At 40.0% G+C, this 21,260-nt stretch overlaps 1 protein-coding gene across 1 annotated transcript in view; it reads left to right on the forward strand.

Annotated features, from left to right (window-relative positions):
- ELK3 (ETS transcription factor ELK3) overlaps positions 1–19,633 on the forward strand; it is a 56,147-nt gene extending 36,514 nt beyond the window's left edge. Inside the window, exons 2-5 of the mRNA XM_075342414.1 lie at positions 12,521–12,729; positions 14,937–15,752; positions 18,393–18,515; positions 18,633–19,633. Of these exons, the coding sequence (XP_075198529.1) occupies positions 12,523–12,729; positions 14,937–15,752; positions 18,393–18,515; positions 18,633–18,731 (1,245 nt within the window). The 5' untranslated portion in view covers positions 12,521–12,522 and the 3' untranslated portion in view covers positions 18,732–19,633. The remainder of the gene's footprint in view (positions 1–12,520; positions 12,730–14,936; positions 15,753–18,392; positions 18,516–18,632) is intronic.
- Positions 19,634–21,260: the final 1,627 nt, after the last annotated feature.

Consider the following 21,260-nt stretch of genomic DNA (forward strand, 5'->3'; position numbering starts at 1 on the left):
TTGTAGCGCCACCTTTTGCTGCGATTACAGCTGCAGGTCACTTGGGGTATGTGTCTATCAGTTTTGCACATCGAGAGACTGAAATTCCTGCCTATTCTTCCTTTGCAAATAACTCAAGCTGAGTGAGGTTGGATGGAGAGCGTTTGTGAACAGCAATTTTCAGCTCCTTCCACAGATTCTCGATTGGATTCAGGTCTGGACTTTGACTTGGCCATTCTAACACCTGGATACATTTATTTTTTAACCATTCAATTGTAGATTTTGCTTTATGTTTGGGATCATTGTCTTGTTGGAAGACAAATCTCTGTCCCAGTCTCAGGTCTTTTGCAGACTCCAACAGGTTTTCTTCAAGAATGATCCTGATTTGGCTCCATCCATGTTCCCATCAATTTTAAGCATCTTCCCTGTCCCTGCTGAAGAAAAGCAGGCCCAAACCATGATCTTGCCACCACCATGTTTGACAGTGGGGATGGTGTGTTAAGGGTGATGAGCTGTGTTACTTTTACGCCAAACATATCGTTTGGCATTATGCCCAAATACTTTGATTTTGGTTTCATTTGACCAGCACACCTTCTTCCACATGTTTGGTGAGTCTCCCAGGTGGCTTGTGGCAAACTGTACAACACTTTTTATGGATATCTTTGAGAAATGGCTTTCTGCTTGCCACTCTTCCATAAGTGCCAGATTTGTGCAGTGTACGACTGATTGTTGTCCTATTGACAGACTCTCCCACCTCAGCTGTAGATCTCTGCAGTTCATCCAGAGTCATCATTGGCCGCTTGGCTGTCTCTCTGATCAGTCTTTTCCTTGTTTCAGATGAAAGTTTGGATGGACGGCCAGGTCTTGGTAGATTTGCAGTGGTATAATTCTCCTTCCAATTCAGTATGATCATTGGCACAGTGCTCCTTGTGATGTTTAAAGTTTTGGAAATCTGTTTGTAACCAAACCCGGCTTTAAACTTCTCCACAACAGTATCATGGACCTTCCTATTGTGTTCCTTGGTCTTCATGATGCTATCTACACTTTAAACAGAACCCTGAGACTATCACAGAGCAGGTGCATTTATACGGAGACTTGATTACACACAGGTGGCTTATATTTATCATCATCAGTCATTTAGGACAACATTGGATCATTCGAAGATCCTCAATGAACTTCTTGAGTGAGTTTGCTGCACTGAAAGTAAAGGGGCCAAATAATATTGCACGCCCCAATTTTCAGTTATTTCATTTTAAAAAAGGTTAAAATAAGCAATACATTTCGTTCAACTTCACAATTGTGTCCCACTTGTTGATTCTTCACCATAACATTAAAATTTTTATCTTTATGTTTGAAGCCTGAAATGTGGGAAAAGGTTGAAAAATTCAAGGGAGACGAATACTTTTGCAAGGCACTGTATGTGGCCCTCCCGTAATATATATGCCCCCAGCTGCTCCTTAGATGTATACTGTATGTTCCCAGCCCATCCTGTGATGTATATGCCCCCAGCGTCTCCTGTGCTGTATGTGCCCTAGCATGTCCTGTAAATTAGGCGCCCCAGCTTCTACTGTGATGTATATGCCCCAGTGTCTCCTGTGATGTCTATGCTGTCAGCATTTGCAGACCGATACAAATCAGGAAAAGCAGTTGTGAGAAGCAAGATGATCAATACCACGTAACAGCACAGCCGCAGCAAAGAGAAGCCACCACAGTAGGGATGAGTTAATTGCTTGACCAAACATAGCAGGGTAATTTTTAAGTTGATAATTTTGTGCGGCCCCAAAGGTTGGTAGAAAAGTCCAGGTGACCCCGGCAGTAAAAAGGTTCCCCACCCCTGCTGTAGACTATTTCCACTGTCTCCACTTCCTGCCCTCTGTTTTTCTCCAATAGCAATGATATGAAGCTGGATTTACCATGACATTACTACTGTAGATGGTCCCAGGCTATGGGTAAATATAAGGTCTACAATTAATTGCTCCCAGAACTGAAAAACTAAAGAGTTTTCTACTTTTATGTAAATAAAGCCTAGTAAAGATATGTGCACGTGCTCAGTGAATGAAAACATTCTTATTTGGATAGCACAAACCTAATAAAACGTGATGCTCCAAGGCATTGTTTGTATTCAGTCTATAAAATCAGTTTTTACTCCAGTTTACTTCTTGCTGATAGTTTTGGTACCTACCATACTAAATGACTGGGTATTACTGCATTATTTGTTTATTGTAAATTGATTAAACATTAAATGTATACTCTCCAATAAATAGGTAAAAATTTACCTCAGACAGATAACACTGAATTTAAAATGCACAGTAATGTAGTGTTGTATTGAAATATGCCAATATATTGTGCAATGTTCTTACAAGTTTGATTTAAAGTAAAAGTATTCTAAAGAGGCTAAAGGCTACTTTACACACTGCGATATCGGTCCCGATATCGCTAGCGTGGGTACCCGCCCCCATCTGTTGTGCGACACGGGCAAATCACTGCCCGTGCCGCACAACATCGCGCAGACCCGTCACACATACTTACCTGCCCGGCGACGTCACTGTGACCGGCGAACCGCCTCCTTTCTAAGGGGGCGGTCCGTGCGGCGTCACAGCGACGTCACTGAGCGGCCGCCCAATAGAAGCGGAGGGGCGGAGATGAGTGGCCGGAACATCCCGCCCCCCTCCTTCCTTCCTCATAGCGGCCGGGAGGCAGGTAAGGAGAGGTTCCTCATTCCTGTGGCGTCACACATAGCGATGTGTGCTGCCGCAGGAGCGACGAACTACATTGTTACTGCTGCAGTAACGATAATCGAGAATGGACCCCCATGTCACCGATGAGCGATTTTGCACGCTTTTGCAACGATGCAAAATCGCTCATCGGTGTCACACGCAGCAGCATCGCTAATGCGGCCGGATGTGCGTCACAAATTCCGTGACCCCAACGACTCCGCATTAGTGATGTCGCAGCGTGTGAAGCCCCCTTTAGGCATCATGCAAATGGCTAGGACTCCATATGATGCATTGCTTCTACTGGAGAATCGCTCCATAATAAACCACAAAACTACATGTGCACATACACTGGAGATCAAAATTAGACAACAATGTATAATCAGTTGCTTTTTTTCAAAAATAATATAATCCACATTGATCAACATTTGAAGATTTTTTTTTTAAGGGGTACACCATGCCACTAGAACAGTGTTTTACAAAAGATCCAAAGTTTATCAACACCAAACCTTTATTTTGCTCAAAATGTGATGATCATAATTAGAGAACAACAATGACTGTAGCACAGAGAAAGATAAGTACATTTTCTGAAGATAACAATAGTCACCAATCAGTAGGACGTGTACAGGCCTTTTCTTTGAATGACTTCAGCACATCTGTGCTCACAGGTCATCACTAGTCTCTCACACTGCTCTGGTGTGATTTTGGTCCACTCTTCTTCCAGTCTCTTCCACAGTTGTTTGCCTGTTGTGGGTTTCTTGGCCATAACTTTGTCTCCAAGGATTTTCCAGAGGTTTTCTATTGGGTTTAGATCAGGACTCTGGGTTGGTCATTTCATTGATTGAATGTTTTCTGTTTCAAGGAATTGCTTTACTTGTTTTGCTGTGCGACAGGGGGCATTGTCCAGCATGAAAATTTTTGGCTGATTGAGTGATGAACGCAAGTAAGGAACCACATGTTCTTGAAGAAGGTTCTGATACTCCAAAGACATACAGATAGGGACTCTAGATTGTGAGCCCCAATGGGGTCAGTATTGCCAATGTAGTAGTATGTAAAGCGCTGCGGAATATGTTAGCGCTATATAAATGAATAAAATTATTATTATTATTATTATACACACTGATATTCACTCTGCCATGTAGCTGTATGAGAGGTCCAACTCCTGCTGCAGAAAACATTCCCCAAACCATGACACTTCCTCCACCACTTTCACTCACACTTTGGGTCTGATGGGAAACATTATGTTTGTCGACAAACTGGGGAAAGACTGAACCCAAATATATTAAACTTGCTTTCATCACTAAAATGAACTGTGGACACTTCTCCTCTGTCAAATAAGGAATAACGTTTGGAACACCATTCTAAGTCTGAACTGGGTGCAAAAACCTAAATAAACATCACTATGGGGAGATAAGGTATGCACACCAGTGACTATGTAAGGGGAATACATGTAATAGCAGAAACTGCTGTGTGAATACTGACTTGAAAAATCCAATAGCTATATGCAAGAGTGAAAATGTGAAAAATGGAATCTGCATTGTTCATGGCAGTAATGCAGATTCCATTTTTCACATTTTCACTCTTACATATAGCTATTGGATTTTTCAAGTCAGTATTCACACAGCAGTTTCTGCTATTACATGTATTCCCCTTACATAGTCACTGGTGTGCATACCTTCTCTCCCCATACTTCTCCTCTGTCGACACAACATGCTCCTCACCAATGTTGAGTCTAGCCTTTTGATTCTTTCTGTTAATTAGGTTTGGTCCCTGCAAAGTAAGCTTTCAGTCCAAATGATCTTAAATGTCGTGACACTGTATGACTAGACAGATCCTTACCCTGTTCAGTGCTGAACTGCTGAGCAATTCCAGCTGCAGTGTTGAAACAATTACCCATGGAGTTTCTCTGAATTATCCTGTCCTCTCTTGCATTTGTCTTTCAAGGGCGACCAGCCTTCTTCGGGGAGTTTGTGATGTTGTAAAGATGCCATATTCTCAAAATCACAGACTTGAAACGACCAACTTCTCTGTCTATGGCTGAAAGGGTCACCCCTTTGGCCTTCATCTGGACAACCTGCTGCTGGAGATTTTCAATCACTTTGGAACGGCACACCATTTTTGCAAAATCAGTGCAACCTGGAAAGTTAAGCACCCGTCAGACATAGCGAGATCGCTGAAACGTCACAGGATTTGTGACGTATCAGCGATATCGCTGTGTGTGACAAGCAGCAGCGAGTGGGCCCATGCTGCGAGGTTGCTGATCGTGACAAAACGATCAGGACCATTTTTTTTGCTCGTTGGTCTCCTGCTGTGCAGCACGCATCGGTGTGTTTGACGGCGGGAGATCAACGAGCACCGATTCTGAGTGTGCAGGGAGCCGTCGTTACACGGGTCACTGGTGGCTGATGGCTGGTCGCTGTGGAGATCTTCCTGATTGACAGCTCAGTAGCAACGTACCAGAGATCCCTGCCAGGTCGGATCGCTGGTGGGATCGCTCGTACGTAGCTATGTGTAACGGGACCAATAGGCTGCTAGTTAAATAGGATTTGTCAGGTAATTAAGGAAATGAGCACCAGGTGCCAGATTAACACCAATAATTTGCAGGTATCTGAAATTATTCTCTAATTTTGATCCGTGTTCTTTTTCATTTATCTCATTTACATTTTTATTATGTGCTTTAGAGTAAATTCAATTTATGAAATAAACTTAAAATACTGCTAGTTTACTCATGTTAGGATATAATCACATAGGACGACACAATGACCTTAAGGCCGGAGTCACACTTGCGCATGTCTCGCATTGCATGACCCGGCACGGCCGCACACTCTCCTGACAGAAGCGGGTCGGCTGTATGTATTTCTTTGCAGCTGACACGCTCCTGTCCAGAGGGCGGCAAGCTATGTCACATGATGCGATACGAGAGTCGCACGAGTCTCTCGCAAGTGGGACTCCGGCTTAACAATTAGGAAATTGTGTGTTCTCTAATTTCTACGCCATTGTAAATAGCTGCAGCCATGAGCATTCACCATTGCCAGGGAAGAACACAGTGCTCTGGGGTAGAAGGTAATCTATTACTATCATTAATTACTAATTAATTACTATCATAATCCCCGGAGAAGCGTTACGAGTTATGGTTCTGTTGAATGCATATGAAATGGAATATTTTGTCAAATATTATAGTTTAGAACTATAATGTGGAAGGTGTCTTCAGGCCTATTCTGGACAACTTTTGTCTTCTTTCAGAAGATGCAAAGCTGTTGCCAAACCTCTTTCAGGAGATACCAAAGTCATAAAAAAAGAAAGAAAAAAACCTTTGTAATGTAAAATTGTATTTTTCTTTTTGAATATTTTTCAGTAAAAAGATTAAAAAAAAATAATACAGGAATAGAAACAGCCTCCTACTATAGCTCTTTGAAATCTTTGTTGTGGAAGTTTTTAAGGGATTGTTTTTTAGTAAACACACTGACACCTAAGCTGGGGAGCAGAGTCGGTGTGTCTACTGCAATAGCTTGATTGCTGTCAGGGAGAGAAACAAAATTAAAATTTTGCAGTTGTGATACCTTTTAATGGCTAACTAAAATAAAAAATAAAATATGATGTTATAAAGCAAGCTTTCGAGACATCTCAGGTCTCTTCCTCAGGCATGGTTTGACAAAATATCTGAAGAAACACATATATGCACACAAAACAGGGCAGAGCGATGCATAGTAAAAGGACATTTAAATAAACAAACACTGAGCTTGGAAAGTGAATCCTTAAGATGTCACTGTCCAGTTGTGCCAGTTTCATCAGAAGATCTTTTAGTTTTAAAGTTCTGTGGTACATTCTGGTATCCTCCATTTCTTCAGAATATCTTTCAGTTTCAAAGTTCTGCGGTACATTCTGGTATCCTCCATTTTTAGTTAACTAAAAATGGAGGATGCCAGAATGTACCGCAGAACTTTGAAACTAAAAGATCTTCTGAAGAAACTGGCACAACTGGACAGTGACATCTACTGCAATAGATACCTGTTATTTTGTAGGTAGTCTGCTTATTTATATTATGGGCTACATTATTCAATGACTGGGTAATCAGTGTCTGTTTGGCAGAAAATGTTCCCAGGGCATATGTAAAAATATGCACAAACTCTTTATGAATGTCTTAACATTGGTTGTAGATTTTTAATACATGCCGAGCCCCCTGTTGGGCACTGCAAACATGTAAACCACTCGGTATGTGCTGTTCTTTTTCAGAATGGTGATCAATACGGTTTATTGTGGCCCGACAGACAACATCATCAGGAGCATTTCTGATATGTACATCAAATAAATAATATAAAAATAGTATAAACAGAATGTAATATTGTTAGTCAGGTAATTCAATATGATTTGATTTGTCTCATGCTTCCAATATATTATTCTATAAGATGTCAGCTTTCCCATATTTTCCACTGGGTGGTGCTGCAGGAATTCCTACCCTGTCTTGATTTCCCAGCACGACGCCTCCCAAACATAATAGGAGGAAGTCCTGATATAGAACATTTTTACAGCTCGAGCACAATAGAAACACTGAGGATGCTCTGGACGGAAACATTAATAGTTCTGCATATGGAAAGATCAGCATCACAATGTTATTCCCTGAGTCTAGTGAGGGTGCGATCTTTGTTATTGACACATTATTCTACTCTCATACTATATATTGAGTGGGAGCACCTGCAGCCGAATCACCAACAATTGGTCATCTGCACCTCTAAACAGGAACAGCCGTATAGAGGGTGCAGGTTTCTTCATGTCTCAACCATACCACATCCTGCCTATCTGTGCGACCTGCAAAGGTTTATTGTCTTGTAGGCAGCTCGTGTCTTCCTTCTGTCTTCTCTACAGACAGCTGTAACAATACATTTCTGTTATTAGGTCAAACACCCGGAAATAGTGAAATAAAATAAAAATTAAACAGACTTTATGCACATTGATCGTTTGTTTTTTTTTTTTTTTGTTTTTTTTTTTATAGCTTCATGTTGTACCGTATGGTATTAAAGGCAATCCATATAAATAAATAGTGCTAGGTAATAAGACAAAGAAGAAACATTTCCCAATAGATTCTGTACATTTACCAGAACCCGAGCATTTAAAGATTGGGGTTCGTACTTAACACAGACTTTACAATAAATTAGTGTTTGTGTTCGGAGTTCTGGTGGTTTACGTGTGCAAACCACTCGTGTGAGCATTGCTGTGCTCGGGTACACCCGGTGCTCAGCCCTGGGTGAGCCACGTGCAGTGTTTGAACGGCTCCCACTAGGGGGTTACAACATTGTGATCGGATGTATGTGGGTGGCGAGGATGGAGCATTATTGTTAAGCTGCATTCACACATGAGTGTGAAATGCCCGATTGCTACACTTTTTTTTTCTTCTTATAAGACAGCACAAAAACCATGGAGTTAAATGAATCTAATCAGATATTTTAATAAAAAAACAGAACCAGGAAACTCACAACACGTCCTTTTTTGTTCCAATTTTGAGGTATTAAAGAGATGTCAAGAACGGACATACAGAACACTGTGTATTATATAAAAAAAAAAAAAAAAATCACCAATTTCTTCTCTGCATGACAAATGGCCAATTTTGTATGCCTCAGGCCCCCTTCACACCAGTTTAAAAAAAATGCACAATTGGCACGTTCTGTTTTCAAAATCAGTGTGTACGTATGTGTCATTCGTGTGCCACCCGCATGAACAAACGCATGACACTGAAAAGAATGTTTTTTAATGTTTTAAAGATGTGCAAAGATAGTGTTTGCAGCTATTAACCAAATAAATTATTGAAAAAACTATTTGGGGTCCCCCCCTCCTTTTTTGATAGAAAGCAAAAATAAAGCAGACAGCTGCGGACTAATATTATCAGGCTGGGAAGATTTATGGTTATTGGGCCCTTCCCGGGTTAAAAATAGCAGCCCACAGCTGTCCCAGAAGTGAAGCATCATATTAGATGCGCCAATTCTGGCACTTTTTGATTGCCCTTGTGCTTTGGCAATTGGCGTAATGGTTTATGAGATTGATGTCAGCTGTGTAGCTTTATCTGACAAAGTCCAGGGGTTAGTAATGGAGAGACGTCTAGCAGACACCCCCATTACTAACCCACTAACTAAGCAGAAAACAAACACACAAGAAAATTATATCAATAAACACTTCCCAAAACTTTCTCATTTACCATTTAATAAAAAAAAAAAATCCACGCAGCTCGGCTGTAGTCCAGGGAATCAGCCATTTTCCACTGAATCAGTCGTAGTCCAAAAAAGGATAGCTAATTACATAGGTTGGGAAAAAAAACCCTAGGCCCATCTAGTTCAACCCTCCAGCTGAAGAACCCCCCCTCCACAAACAAACACTGAGAAATAAAACAAGACACCTACCCTCAATCACCACTTTATTCAATAGGAAAAGAAATCCCAGCTGATCTGACATAGTCCAGGGATTCCGTCGAACAAAGTCTATGGAGCATCGTTCTGACAAGCCCATAGACTTTGCGAATAGGCAATTCCGGGTTACGCTGCGTTAGACCTGGCGCCTCTGCAGAGGGTGATAACCGTAATGTTACCACAGGTGACAAGTCTTCTTTAATTTAACTTTTATTAACTAAAAGTAATCATTAAAACATGTAAAAATCATTTTTCATGTCCTAAACGTCCTTAGCCTTTAAAGCTAAGTTACTTTTGCATTAGAATAGATAAGACATATTAGTGGAAAGAGTAATCCTCCCAGGTATATCATTATATAAGTATATTTTGATAAATATGTAGGTTCATATTTATTCTGATATTTTCCTTATGTACCATGTAGGCTGTGGAGCATTGGTGGAGCTAAGGAGGGTTTTCTACTGTATGCGGTTGGTCTAAAAGTTATCACATTAGCTACAGTGGAACAGTGATGGATGACGAGGACGTCACGGAGGAGTACACTTGCAGAGCAGGAATTCACACTGGGGCAGAGTGCAGATATCCTGTGTTCTGCTTTCCAGTTTCCTGCCTGTAACGGAAACGGAACTAAAAGCAAAATCAGAGCTTCTATCACAGTCAGTTCCTGTCTAATTGTACAGATCACCAAAAGAAAACAATTGGCCTAGGATACAGGGAAAAACACATTAGTGACCATTATTTATGACTTATCCTTTAATGTAAGAAGCATTATAGTGAAGACAATAGCATAGGCTTTTACTATATTGTCTATAAAGAAAATTCTACATTATGTACATTTATTATATAAATTAACCGCAGACTCGTCCAAAGTACTAGGTGTTGAGTAATCACACAGAAGTGGCAATATAACATTCTGATTAGAGCTCCTTTGTTTTTTCCTCCATTTACATGCAGAATGTGCAAACAATAAGGCCCTGATACACAGAATGATGAAGAGGCCAATTATGAACGCTCTTCTGATCATTGGCCTGTGATCAGCAGACATATGAGCAAGGCCTTAAAGGGGTTGTCCCAAGAACAAAATTCATTTAAATTAATAGATTTTGGAATAATAAGTTTCCATAACTGGATGTTATTAAAAAAAAAAAAAATGTTCCTATGCTGAGATATTCTTATATACTGTATGTGCCCCTGCTATGTACTGTGTAATGGCCGTGTCTGACTGTACAGGAACATGGTCTGATCATACCACATCTGCTGGACAGGAGACGGGGCAAAAGAGTATGGAGACATTACAGTATGGGATCATAGATGATTCTTTTTGTGAGGTAAAACATTTCATTGCCTGTTTTTAAGCACTGTTTTACTTCAAAGAAAGAATAGTCTATGATCCCATTCTGTCTTATCTGTATAGTTTTTTTTACTTACTCCCTTTCCCAGGAGATGTGGTATGGGGCACATATATAACATTATCTCAGCACAGGAACATTTTTTTTAAACACATCCAATGGTGGAAATTATTATTATTCCAAGATCTATTGACCAAAATCAACTTTAAGGGAAAACCCCTTTAAAGAGAACCTGTCAAGGTCAGAAGTGGTTACTTTTCTGCTCTTATATTATTCCTGCTGCTCACCTGAGTATGCCGTCATTTTTGTTGTTGTTCTAAATACACCATTACGATTACATACAGTAGATATGAGTCTTCTTATTTAGCACTGATTTTTATGGTCTCCAGCACTTAATAAAAAGGCCTGTGTCTGAAAAGGTATAGAGGATTTAAAAAATAAACTAAAAAAGAATAAAAAATAAATAAAAAAGCGGCATGCTCAGGGGAGGATTGAGAATAAAATTGGCTCAAAATAAAACTACATTTGACTTGCTGACACGTCCTATTTGACTGTTAGGCCTAAGCCACACGGCATGAAAATCGGTGCAAGTGGAATTCGATAAAACATCACATTCCACTCGGACCAATATTACTCTATGTCCCAACACCCATGAGCGATTATTTTCTCAGCCCTAATCGGACCGAGAAAACAATCGCAGCATTTTTTGCATTCTGTTTGCTGGTGACCAGTGTTGATTTTGAAGCTACATGGAAACATGATTTTTTTTTATCTACTGATTGCTCTCACTTGAATATGGGGAGATGATAGGAAAAAGTGTTCCTATAAAGGCCAATTTTTGGATGATCTTGTAGATTGTAAGCCCATGCGGCAGGGTCGCCTTCCTCTCTGTACCAGACTGTCAGTTTAATTTTCTTCTGTATGTTACATGTACAACACCATAGAATTAATGGCGCTTCAAAAATAATCATTGACTCATTTAAACACGGATGTTTAGGGTGGGGTTACAGAAGCAGCTGGTAGCAGTTAAATGGCTGCAGATCAGGGATGTTTGACTATCGGCTGTAATTTAATAGAGTGTTTAGACAGCCCGACGACACTTCCCACGCTCACGAAAAGAATGGTAATGGATTGTTCTGTGCATATAGTCTGCCATTGATCTCAGCAGCACATGTCATGTCTACACCAGACAATGTGCTGCTGAGAATGATGACTCTTAAGCAAGCTGAAAGATTATTTCACAGGGGTGAACAAGCATTGTGCGCTGTTTGTTGATAACAGCCTGTTTAAAATGGGGGATATTTGGAAAATGAGCGCTCTTAGGAATGAGCGTACATGCAGCTTATTGTTGGTACGGAATAAAACGAGGACTATTCCTGGTCACAAAAATGGGTGTATTTTAGTCAATGCAGTGTAAAATGTAAAACCTATAGACCTGCTTGATTTACGAATTTGCATGGTTACTCAGAAACCTTATTGCAATAGTGAATATATATTACTGATCGCATAGCAGAACCTGAAAGCAAAGTCAGGTCTGATCAATACATATATAGAAAAAATATATATCTTTGTATTGATTAGCTAGTAGAGCGAAAAATATTAAAATTTGACCATCATCTGAGGTTGATACGGTTTAATGGCTAACTGGAAAGATGGTAATAATAGCAAGCTTTGCAGACTACTTTTCAATCTACATAGCATGCAGCACTCCGACATGTCTGCCACCTTGTGGAGTTTTGGGAGAACTAGAACATTTCTAGAGATAAATGTTTTTATATTATATATTATATATAATATATATATATTATATATATTATTTATATATATATATATTTATTATTATTTATATATATATATATATATTATACGATTAGAGACATTGCGCGGTTGCATGTTACGTAAATTATTGCTTAATTGCTACAGGGGTTTTTTTTTTTGTTTTTTTTAAATGATGAACAGATATCTGACCTAGAGGGTTAGGTTGAGAATAAATATAATAAAATGCATCCCTTTACCATAATTAGACTATTGTTCCAATGTAAAAGTGGCCTTGCCTCCATAATAAGTGTCTGATATTTGTTTGCAGGTATGGAGAGTGCAATCACTCTGTGGCAGTTTCTATTGCAATTGCTTCTTGATCAAAAACACGAGCATCTTATCTGCTGGACATCCAACGATGGGGAATTCAAGCTGCTCAAGGCTGAGGAGGTGGCCAAGCTATGGGGACTGCGGAAGAATAAAACAAACATGAACTACGACAAGCTTAGTCGTGCCCTCAGATACTATTACGATAAGGTAAGTGTGTGTTGCCTAATCTTATTAAGAGGCTGGTACATTGTCCATCACAATTTCTAATCCTCATTAATGCACATGATACAATGATGACATTTACTAAGCAAAATGTGCCACTTAGTGGCTCAGGTTGCACAGAAAAAAAATGGTATCACATTTTTATGCTTTAGATTCTAGATGGTTTTGAAATGTCTGGAAAAGTTTGAGTCTATTTGGCAGCTGTAAGAGTATGTAATGTTAAATTGTGTGAAATATTAATGTAACATAAGTCAGCCAAGAAGTTGTCTGAATGTCTAACCATCTTTTATGCTTTAATGTCTTACGGTCTCCATACACAGATTATGGTGTGCTGAATCTTCTATATCTGTGGGGCTGCTCATCTAATGTGTGTGCGCTTCCTTACAGATGTTAAAGGAGTGGTCCAAAGCGAAAATGTATTTTATTTCTAAATACCTATTTAATGTCATAAGCTAATCTCTATTCTGATATATCTTAATTATAAAAGACCCTCTCGTTCTCTCACTAATCTAACTTTATTTATTTACTTATTTTTTACTACTTCCTCTTTGAGACTCCATTGGAGAATCCCAATCCATGGCATATCAAGCGAGTAGTCATCAATGCGGTCACTGCCTCAGCCGCTGCTCCCTACCTGACCCTCCCTGAAATGAAGCATCATTAGTGAAGTCCGCTTCAGGGGCTGGGCTTGTGTCCCTGTTCTACTGAGCATGTATCGGTTGTCAATTCCTATGTATGTGCAGTAGATTCTTGTCACTGTGCAATATGCACATTGACTGTGCGCTCCCTCGCTGGTTCTGATCAGAAGCAACATGCTGGCAAGAGACTATAACTGACGATCAGTTATTGAAATAAAAAAAAAAAAAATAACCGGTGTGCAGGAAAAGCAAAGACCAGCACTGGCCCCGCAAACGAAGTCACTTACGTTGGCGATGTTGGTTTCCCTGCATGTTGGCTAATCTTACAACACGCAGTGAAATCTCTTGCCAGCTTGTTACTTCTGATCAGAACCGCCAAGGAAGCACACAGTCAATGTGAATATTGCACAGGGACAAGGATCTACTGAGCATACGTAGGGATTGATAACCGACACACGCTCAGTAGAGACAAGCCCAGCCCCTGAATTGAGAGTCACTGATGACGCTACGTTTCAGGTTGGGGGTCAGCGGTTACAGCAGTGGCCGCATCCTCTGCCCCCTGATGACATCTCGTTTGACTATCCCAGCATGTACTGGGATTCTCAAATGGAGTGTCAAAGACAAAGTAGTAAAAAAAATAAAATAAAGCAAGTAAATCGAATAGTGAGGGAATGGCGGTGACTTTTACAGTATTTTAGAAAATAAATTAAATTATAACAGAAATATATTTAGGGAAGGCTTAGCATGTTGTATTAGGACATATAATACCTCCAGAGGTGTCTGGCAGCGGCTCATTTCCCATTGAAAACACATGAATTCTTAGTAGTGATGAGTGAGCACTACCATGCTCAAGTGCCCAGTACTTGCAATGAGCAGTTCGGTACTACAGTTGTGCTCATGGGAACATTGGGTATAATGGAAGTCAATGGGGAACTCAAGCATGTTTCCGGGAAATCTTCCAGAAAAATCCTCAAGATCCCTATTGACTTCTGTTATACTAAAGTACTCGAGTCACGCCCATCTGAGCATTAACTGCTCATTAGGACTACCAACCATGTTAGTGCTCCTCATCACGAATGCTTAGGAAAGCATGCTTCTGTATGGGGAAATTCAGAAAGATATAGCCACCAGCCATAGAGCTGTCAGCTATGTAGTAGCATAGATCTAAAGAATGCAGAGGTAGCATTCGCACCCAGGCTTCGATGCCAGAGTCTATGGGCCACTTTATCTTATTGGTAGACGCCGGTATTAATGCCACAAATTGGGGTACTTATACAGAGTGATCATGGGAGCACAGGAGCTTGAAGTTACACCCTTAATAGTTAGTAATGTTGGTCCTTGTTGTGTGCCCAACAATTGACAAGAGTTGGGCCGGCACTGGCTTTAGTCTCTCTCCTTCCACTTTTCAAGTTTAAGCTAACGTACATTTTGGCAGCACCAGGTGCTTCTTGTTTTTGCTTCTAAGAGCTTTGTCTAATTTTGAGAATGAAAATGTTTTGTTTTTTTTTATTTCCATGTAATTTAACATTTCATTATTTATATTTTTCTTTCCAGAACATTATCAAAAAAGTTATTGGCCAAAAGTTTGTCTACAAGTTTGTGTCTTTTCCAGAAATCTTAAAAATGGACCCCCACACTGTGGAGGTTAGCAGGGATAGCCTATTGCTGCAGGACAGTGATTGCAAGATCTCAAGTGATCTCCATGAGCGGCACAAGCAAACCTTATCTGCCCTGAAGAGTGCAAGCCGCAATGAGTATATAAACTCAGGATTATATTCCTCCTTCACCATAAATTCACTGCAACATCAATCAGATAACTATAAGGTTATAAAAAGTGAAAGGCTGGAAGAGGAGGAGCTTGAAGAGGAAGATGAGGAGGAAGAAGAAAGACCAGAAGCTAAAAGTCCTATGGATGAAGTCAGAACTGTTATAAGATTTGTTACAAACAAAATGGACAAAGAAACTGTCCGGCCTGTAATTTCACTGCCTTCAACTTCAGAATCAGCAGCTGCATCGGCCTTTTTATCATCAAAATTGTCTGCTAAAAGGTCTCCCCGTGTATCGCCAAACACAGCCAGTGTATCCTCCTCTCCACGATCATCACGATCCCCTTCCCTGTCCCCTAATCTGTCCTTGTCAGCAGAGCATAGGAGCTTCTTCGTAGATTATCCTGACACCATGGAACCATTAAATCTCTCCTCAGGTTCCAAAGCAAAGCTTTCCTATCATCCCCCCAAAGCGAAGAAGCCCAAAGGCCTGGAAATCTGCTCTCCGCCTCTTCTCCTTTCAAGTAATGATATTGGTTCAATTGCTCTCAACAGCCCAGCACTTCCTTCAGGATCTTTGACTCCGGCCTTTTTTACGGCTCAGGTAAAATGATGTGAACAATTTAGCATTACACCTCTAAAAAAAAAAAAATATATATATATATATATATATATATATATATATATATATATATATATTATATATTTTTACTGATAAATACCCTAAGGCTGGGGCCACACTGGGATTACTGCTATCCCCTCGCATGACACTCGGCTCACGCTGGCAGTACAGCAGAGCCAAGTGTCATGCGAGTGTCCCTGCGACTGAGGTCCGATCTTGTGAGCGGACGTCAGCTGCAAAGGGCGGGCCAGCTCTGAGGAGGGGCGGGCAGGCGTTGGAGGGGAGGGAGAGATTTATCTCCCTCTCTCCTCCATTGCCGGCTATTGCCATTCTCGCACTGCACTCGCGGTGTTCCGCGAGTGCAGTGCGATTTTTCTCTCGCCCCATAGACTTGAATGGGTGCGAAAGAAAACAGGAACGCATTACAGTCGCAGCATGCTGCAATTGTTTTCTCAGTCCGATTAGAGCTGAGAAAATAATCGCTCATGGGTGCTGACACACAGGTAATATTGGTCCGAGTAGAATATGATTTTTTTTTTTTATACGATTTTCATGCCGTGTGTCTTAGGCCTTAATGTCATATTGTTATATAACAGAGTTAGAGAAACGTAAAATGTATCCAGAGTGTAAGGTGTCACATGGCAAAACCACTCAAGTGCCCCATGACATCAGTGATAAAAAAGAAGAGCAGTGAGGATTTTACTTTACTATCAAGTCAACATAAGTATTAATTAGTTCTTTTCTTTCTAACGTAATATAAGAAAAAGAAAAAAAAAAAAAGAGACCCATAGGTCCCAATTCATCATTTGCAAGTTTTTTTTAAATCACTTTTCATGAAATTGGCACAAAGTAAAAAAAGAAAAAGTGCTTCTTCACTGTTAAAAACAAAAAGTGCAAAAAAAGGTTATTAACAAAAAGTCGCATTTCCCTTAAAATGTCGCAAAAGATGCGACTTTTAAAAACATGCATAAAATGACACCAAAGGGTAAATAGAGCAGAGTTGTGCCAAAGTTTGCAACTTTTTAAAAAGTCAAAATTGCTGAATCAGCTCCTAGAATAATTAGATTGTGCCCAACAAAGCGGAAAATAAGGCATAAATAAAATAATAAATTAGGTGCAAAAAAAAAAAAGGCGCAAAGTATACAAAACTAGACAAGAAAAAGGCGTAAATTATGTATTGGGACGTAGTCTTTCTACTGAGCCCACAAGCTGCCCTGTGCTCTTTTAGCATTTATGCTCTCTGAAGTGAGCGGTTATGAAAAATCTTTTCAGCCATCAGAGAACATATCGAAAAAAAAAAGAAGTTTAGGTACACTAATTTTTAATCTATATAAATATTTGCCACTTATACGGTAGTAACGATCATAAATTACACATAGGTTTCCCAAGATGATCATTTCCTTTTCTTGTAGGTGTGAACTTATTTGTTCTGTTACCTTACTTAGCTCCTTCTGTAAGTTTTGAGCTTGCTTATTTCTATCGAGTATCAAATGTAGAACTGGTGGAGGAAGGTTGAACTAGATGGACCTAGGTCTTTTTTTTCAACCTAAGTAACTATGAGTTAGTATAGCACTACAAGCATTGTATAAGTTTGAAGATTTCACAGGGGTTTTGTTATCACAGAAAATTATGGCTTGTCCTGATCAGGGGTGTCTGCTACTGGGGCCTAGTCACAATTTCTTCTTACACAGTGACGCTCTAGGACACCGGCTGTGCAGGGTCTTATTTTCAGAATCAGTCATTCAGATCTCCGGCAATCAGGAATTATGTAATATTCTAGCTATATGCTAGAACGTTCTAAGATGGAGAAATCCCTTTATAATATACTTGTCCAATGCTTGCAAATTATTCTTTTGTCTGGTAGGAACATTAAGGCCACATTCACACGTTGAGTGTTTGGTGAGTTTTTACCTCAGTATTTGTAAGCCAAAACCAGGAGTGGGACAATCCGAGGTAAAATATAATAGAAACACGAGCACCACTTCTGTTTTTATTACCCACTCCTGGTTTTGGCTTAGAAATGCAAAAGGTAAAAAACTCACTAAGTACTCAACATGTGCACGTGGCTTAGGCACCCATATACATTAGATGAGTGCTCGTCCATGTGAGGCCACTACCTTTGATGGGCCTGGACAACCATCTGGTATGTATGGGAACCTCCAGACTCTAGCACAACAGAGGCTGTCTGGGGCGAGAAGGATCAGGCCAATCCTTTTGTATTTTGGGGTGTCTGGCAGCAGCGTTCTTCTCTACCCGTGGCCGAGCACTTGTGTATGGGACAGTTCAGATAGCTGTTGGATAAACAGTCATCCAGAAGATGGCTATCTAATGTGTACGGCCAACTTTAAAGCAATGCTGACAATATACCACATCAGATTTGTATATCAGTCTGGAGAAGAAAGTATAGATTGGACCATTGCTGAGCAGGTATCATAGCCCTCCAATGATGCTGGAATTACTCCAGGCAATATTTATACCCAGTGCAACATTAGAGTAGTCTCTGCTGATTATTTGCCTTAGTATACGGATAAGGTAATTCTATACACTGTATACAGACAATGAGAACATTTTGTTTATATGTCCCTTTAAAGCCAGTGCTTAAATCTAAACTTTGCCTTACAGACGCCCAATGGACTGTTGGTGACTCCTAGTCCCTTGTTGTCCAGCATTCATTTCTGGAGCAGCCTCAGCCCCGTAGCTCCACTAAGTCCTGCCAGGTTGCAAGGACCAAACAGCCTATTCCAGGTAGGTTCAAATAGCACTGATGTATCCATTTACAAGGTTTTGGTATTTGTCATCCCCAAAAGCAAGAAAACACACAAAAGGAGCAAACTGTAAAAAGTCTGTTTCTTTCTTTTTCAGTTTCCAAACTTGCTGAACGGTCATTTGCCATTACAGCTTCAAGGACTTGACAGATCATCATCTCCAGTGCTTCTATCATCTAACACTCAAAAGTCCTGATGTTCTCATAGCACTATGGACATGATTCAGTAAACTGTCCTGGATGTTCGTCATAAATAGCAGGCAGGCCTGAAGTTAGCAGGCCTGTCAACTACACGGGATGCAGCAATCCTCAGAATCGTCACGTCGTCTTTTGTCCTATGACCCTGGATTTTAGTATTTTTAGATGCATCTTTATATTGGATAGTAAACATATACATCACAGGACAGACACTGAAACTGCACTGGACACTGGGATCACCAAGCACACGATGTCTTGCATTTAACCTGGATCGGTTGGTATCTGCCCAGTTGATGAAGTCGGTCTAATGGACTGCTTAATAGTATAATTCTGGGCCTACAAAGATACCATTTACAATTTCCTCTGCATATGTAAGCATGGTGCTACACATCACAGCCTTAGAGCTACCATTGTTCTTGTGACCCAGATGTAAAACAAAAGATTTCTTGAAATGAAGTTCTGTATGTATTAATCTGCAGGACATTTATCACATATTACCGGTTTTATATTCCATAAGTGTTGAGGACTGTTCAACTCTTATTTCAAAAGCAAGGCCAATGTACGCTGCATCAGAAATAGATGGAAAGTTCCTCACCCAAATTCTATGTTATACACTTGAGCTTATAGAAACTATAACCGGCTGTGCCTTTTTCTGCATAATTTGTTTTTCTTTTTTGTAAATGTTTTTTTATATATTTTTCCTGCATTAGGGGAAGCCTTTAGGAAGAAATACCTCCGATAGCATTTCTGTGCCCATTTCCCCAAATATGTACTCAGCAATGTTTATATTTAGTGCTTTTATAATGTACATTGAAATATGGACTTATACTTTGTTTCCATTGTAGGGAATAAAAAAAAATAAAAAGATTTTAAAAATGTTAAATTCCTAAAATCACTTCCTTCAGATCTTCATTAAAGTGCTTGTTCACTTGTATTACCTGTGGTCAATTCGTATGTGTCTCCCTTATAAAATTAACACATACTCCCCATATAAAAATAACATACTCACCTCCAGTGCTGGCCTGTTCCATCGGTGTGTGTACTGGCTTGCGTGCCATTATTACGTCATGCGACCCCTGGTGACAATCACCAACCACTTCCCTCCTTCAGACAAAAACAGCCAGAAGAAGTGAGAGCGCAGTCGCAGCTTTCACCTCCTCCCGATGTGTCCAAAGGAGGATTCCGCATGGATCGTGACTTAAAAGGAATATTCCCTTATCCAAAATTCTCTCTCAATATGTAGTAGGTGTAATAATAATAATAATAATAATAATAATAATAATAATATTAGCAAATACCTCAAATTAGAGATGTAATCTAGTTTTCCTGAGAAGCTATGTCACTTACCTCATGTGCATGCATGACAGTAGCTTAGGTATACTGTACATGGTTCCGATGACTAGCAACTAACTGTCCTATATGTGTGGCCAGAACCTTGGATACCCAAGGTACTGTCATGCCCTGCACATAAGGTACGTGACATAGCTTTTCAGACCAACTATACTACATTTCTGATTTAAAGTATTTGCTAATATTATTATTACTACACATACTACATATTGGGATAGGATCTTGGAGATGGGAATAACCTTTTAAAGTCACATCAGCCTTGGGAGAGCCAGGGCCAGCACTTGAAAGATGCTGGCACCGGAGGAGAGTATATGCATTACTTCACAAGGGGAAAAACACACACATCCTTGTACGAGTATTCCTACCCCATGAACTTCTCCACATTAAATCCACAAATTTAAATGACTTTCAGTGGGATTTTATGCAATATACCAACACAAAATAGAAAGTATTTATGAAGTATAAAGAAATGATACATGGTTCCCTAAATTTAAAAATTATATAAATCTGAAGATAGTACATTTTGTACCATGACTCAATACTTTGTAGGACCACCTTTTGCTGCAATTTCTGCTTCAAGCCTTTTGGAGTATGTCTCTACCCACTTTGCACATCTAAAGGCTGAAATTTTTGCCCATTCGTCTTTGAAAACTAGCTCTAGCTCAGTGAGATTGGATGGACAGTGTCTATGAACAGCAATTTTCAAGTCTTGTCACAGATTCTCAAAAGGGATTTAGGTCTGGACTGTGACGGGGCCAATGACACACACAAATATGCTTTGATTTAAACTAGTGATGAGCAAGCACTACCATGTTCAGGTGCTCGCTACTCTGAATGAGCTGTCAGACGCTTAGACGAGCTCAACTCATGTACCATGTATAATAGAAGTCAATGGGAAACTAGCATTTTTCTGGAAGATCTGGAAAAATGCTTGAGTTCCCCATTGACGACTTATACTCAGTACATGAGTCGAGCCCGTCCGAACATCTGACTATTCGTTAAGTATAGAACATGGTAGTGCTCGATCACCACTAGTCTAAACCATTCCATTGTAGCTCTGGCATTATGTATAAGGTCATAGTTCTGCTGTAAAGTGAACCTAAACCCCAGTCTCAAGTCTTCTGCAGCAAATAACAGGTTTTCCTCCAGTATTGCCCTGTATTTAGCTCCATCCATCT

This window comes from Anomaloglossus baeobatrachus, chromosome 4 (assembly GCF_048569485.1).
Source record: "Anomaloglossus baeobatrachus isolate aAnoBae1 chromosome 4, aAnoBae1.hap1, whole genome shotgun sequence".
NCBI classification, from domain to species: Eukaryota; Metazoa; Chordata; class Amphibia; order Anura; family Aromobatidae; genus Anomaloglossus; species Anomaloglossus baeobatrachus.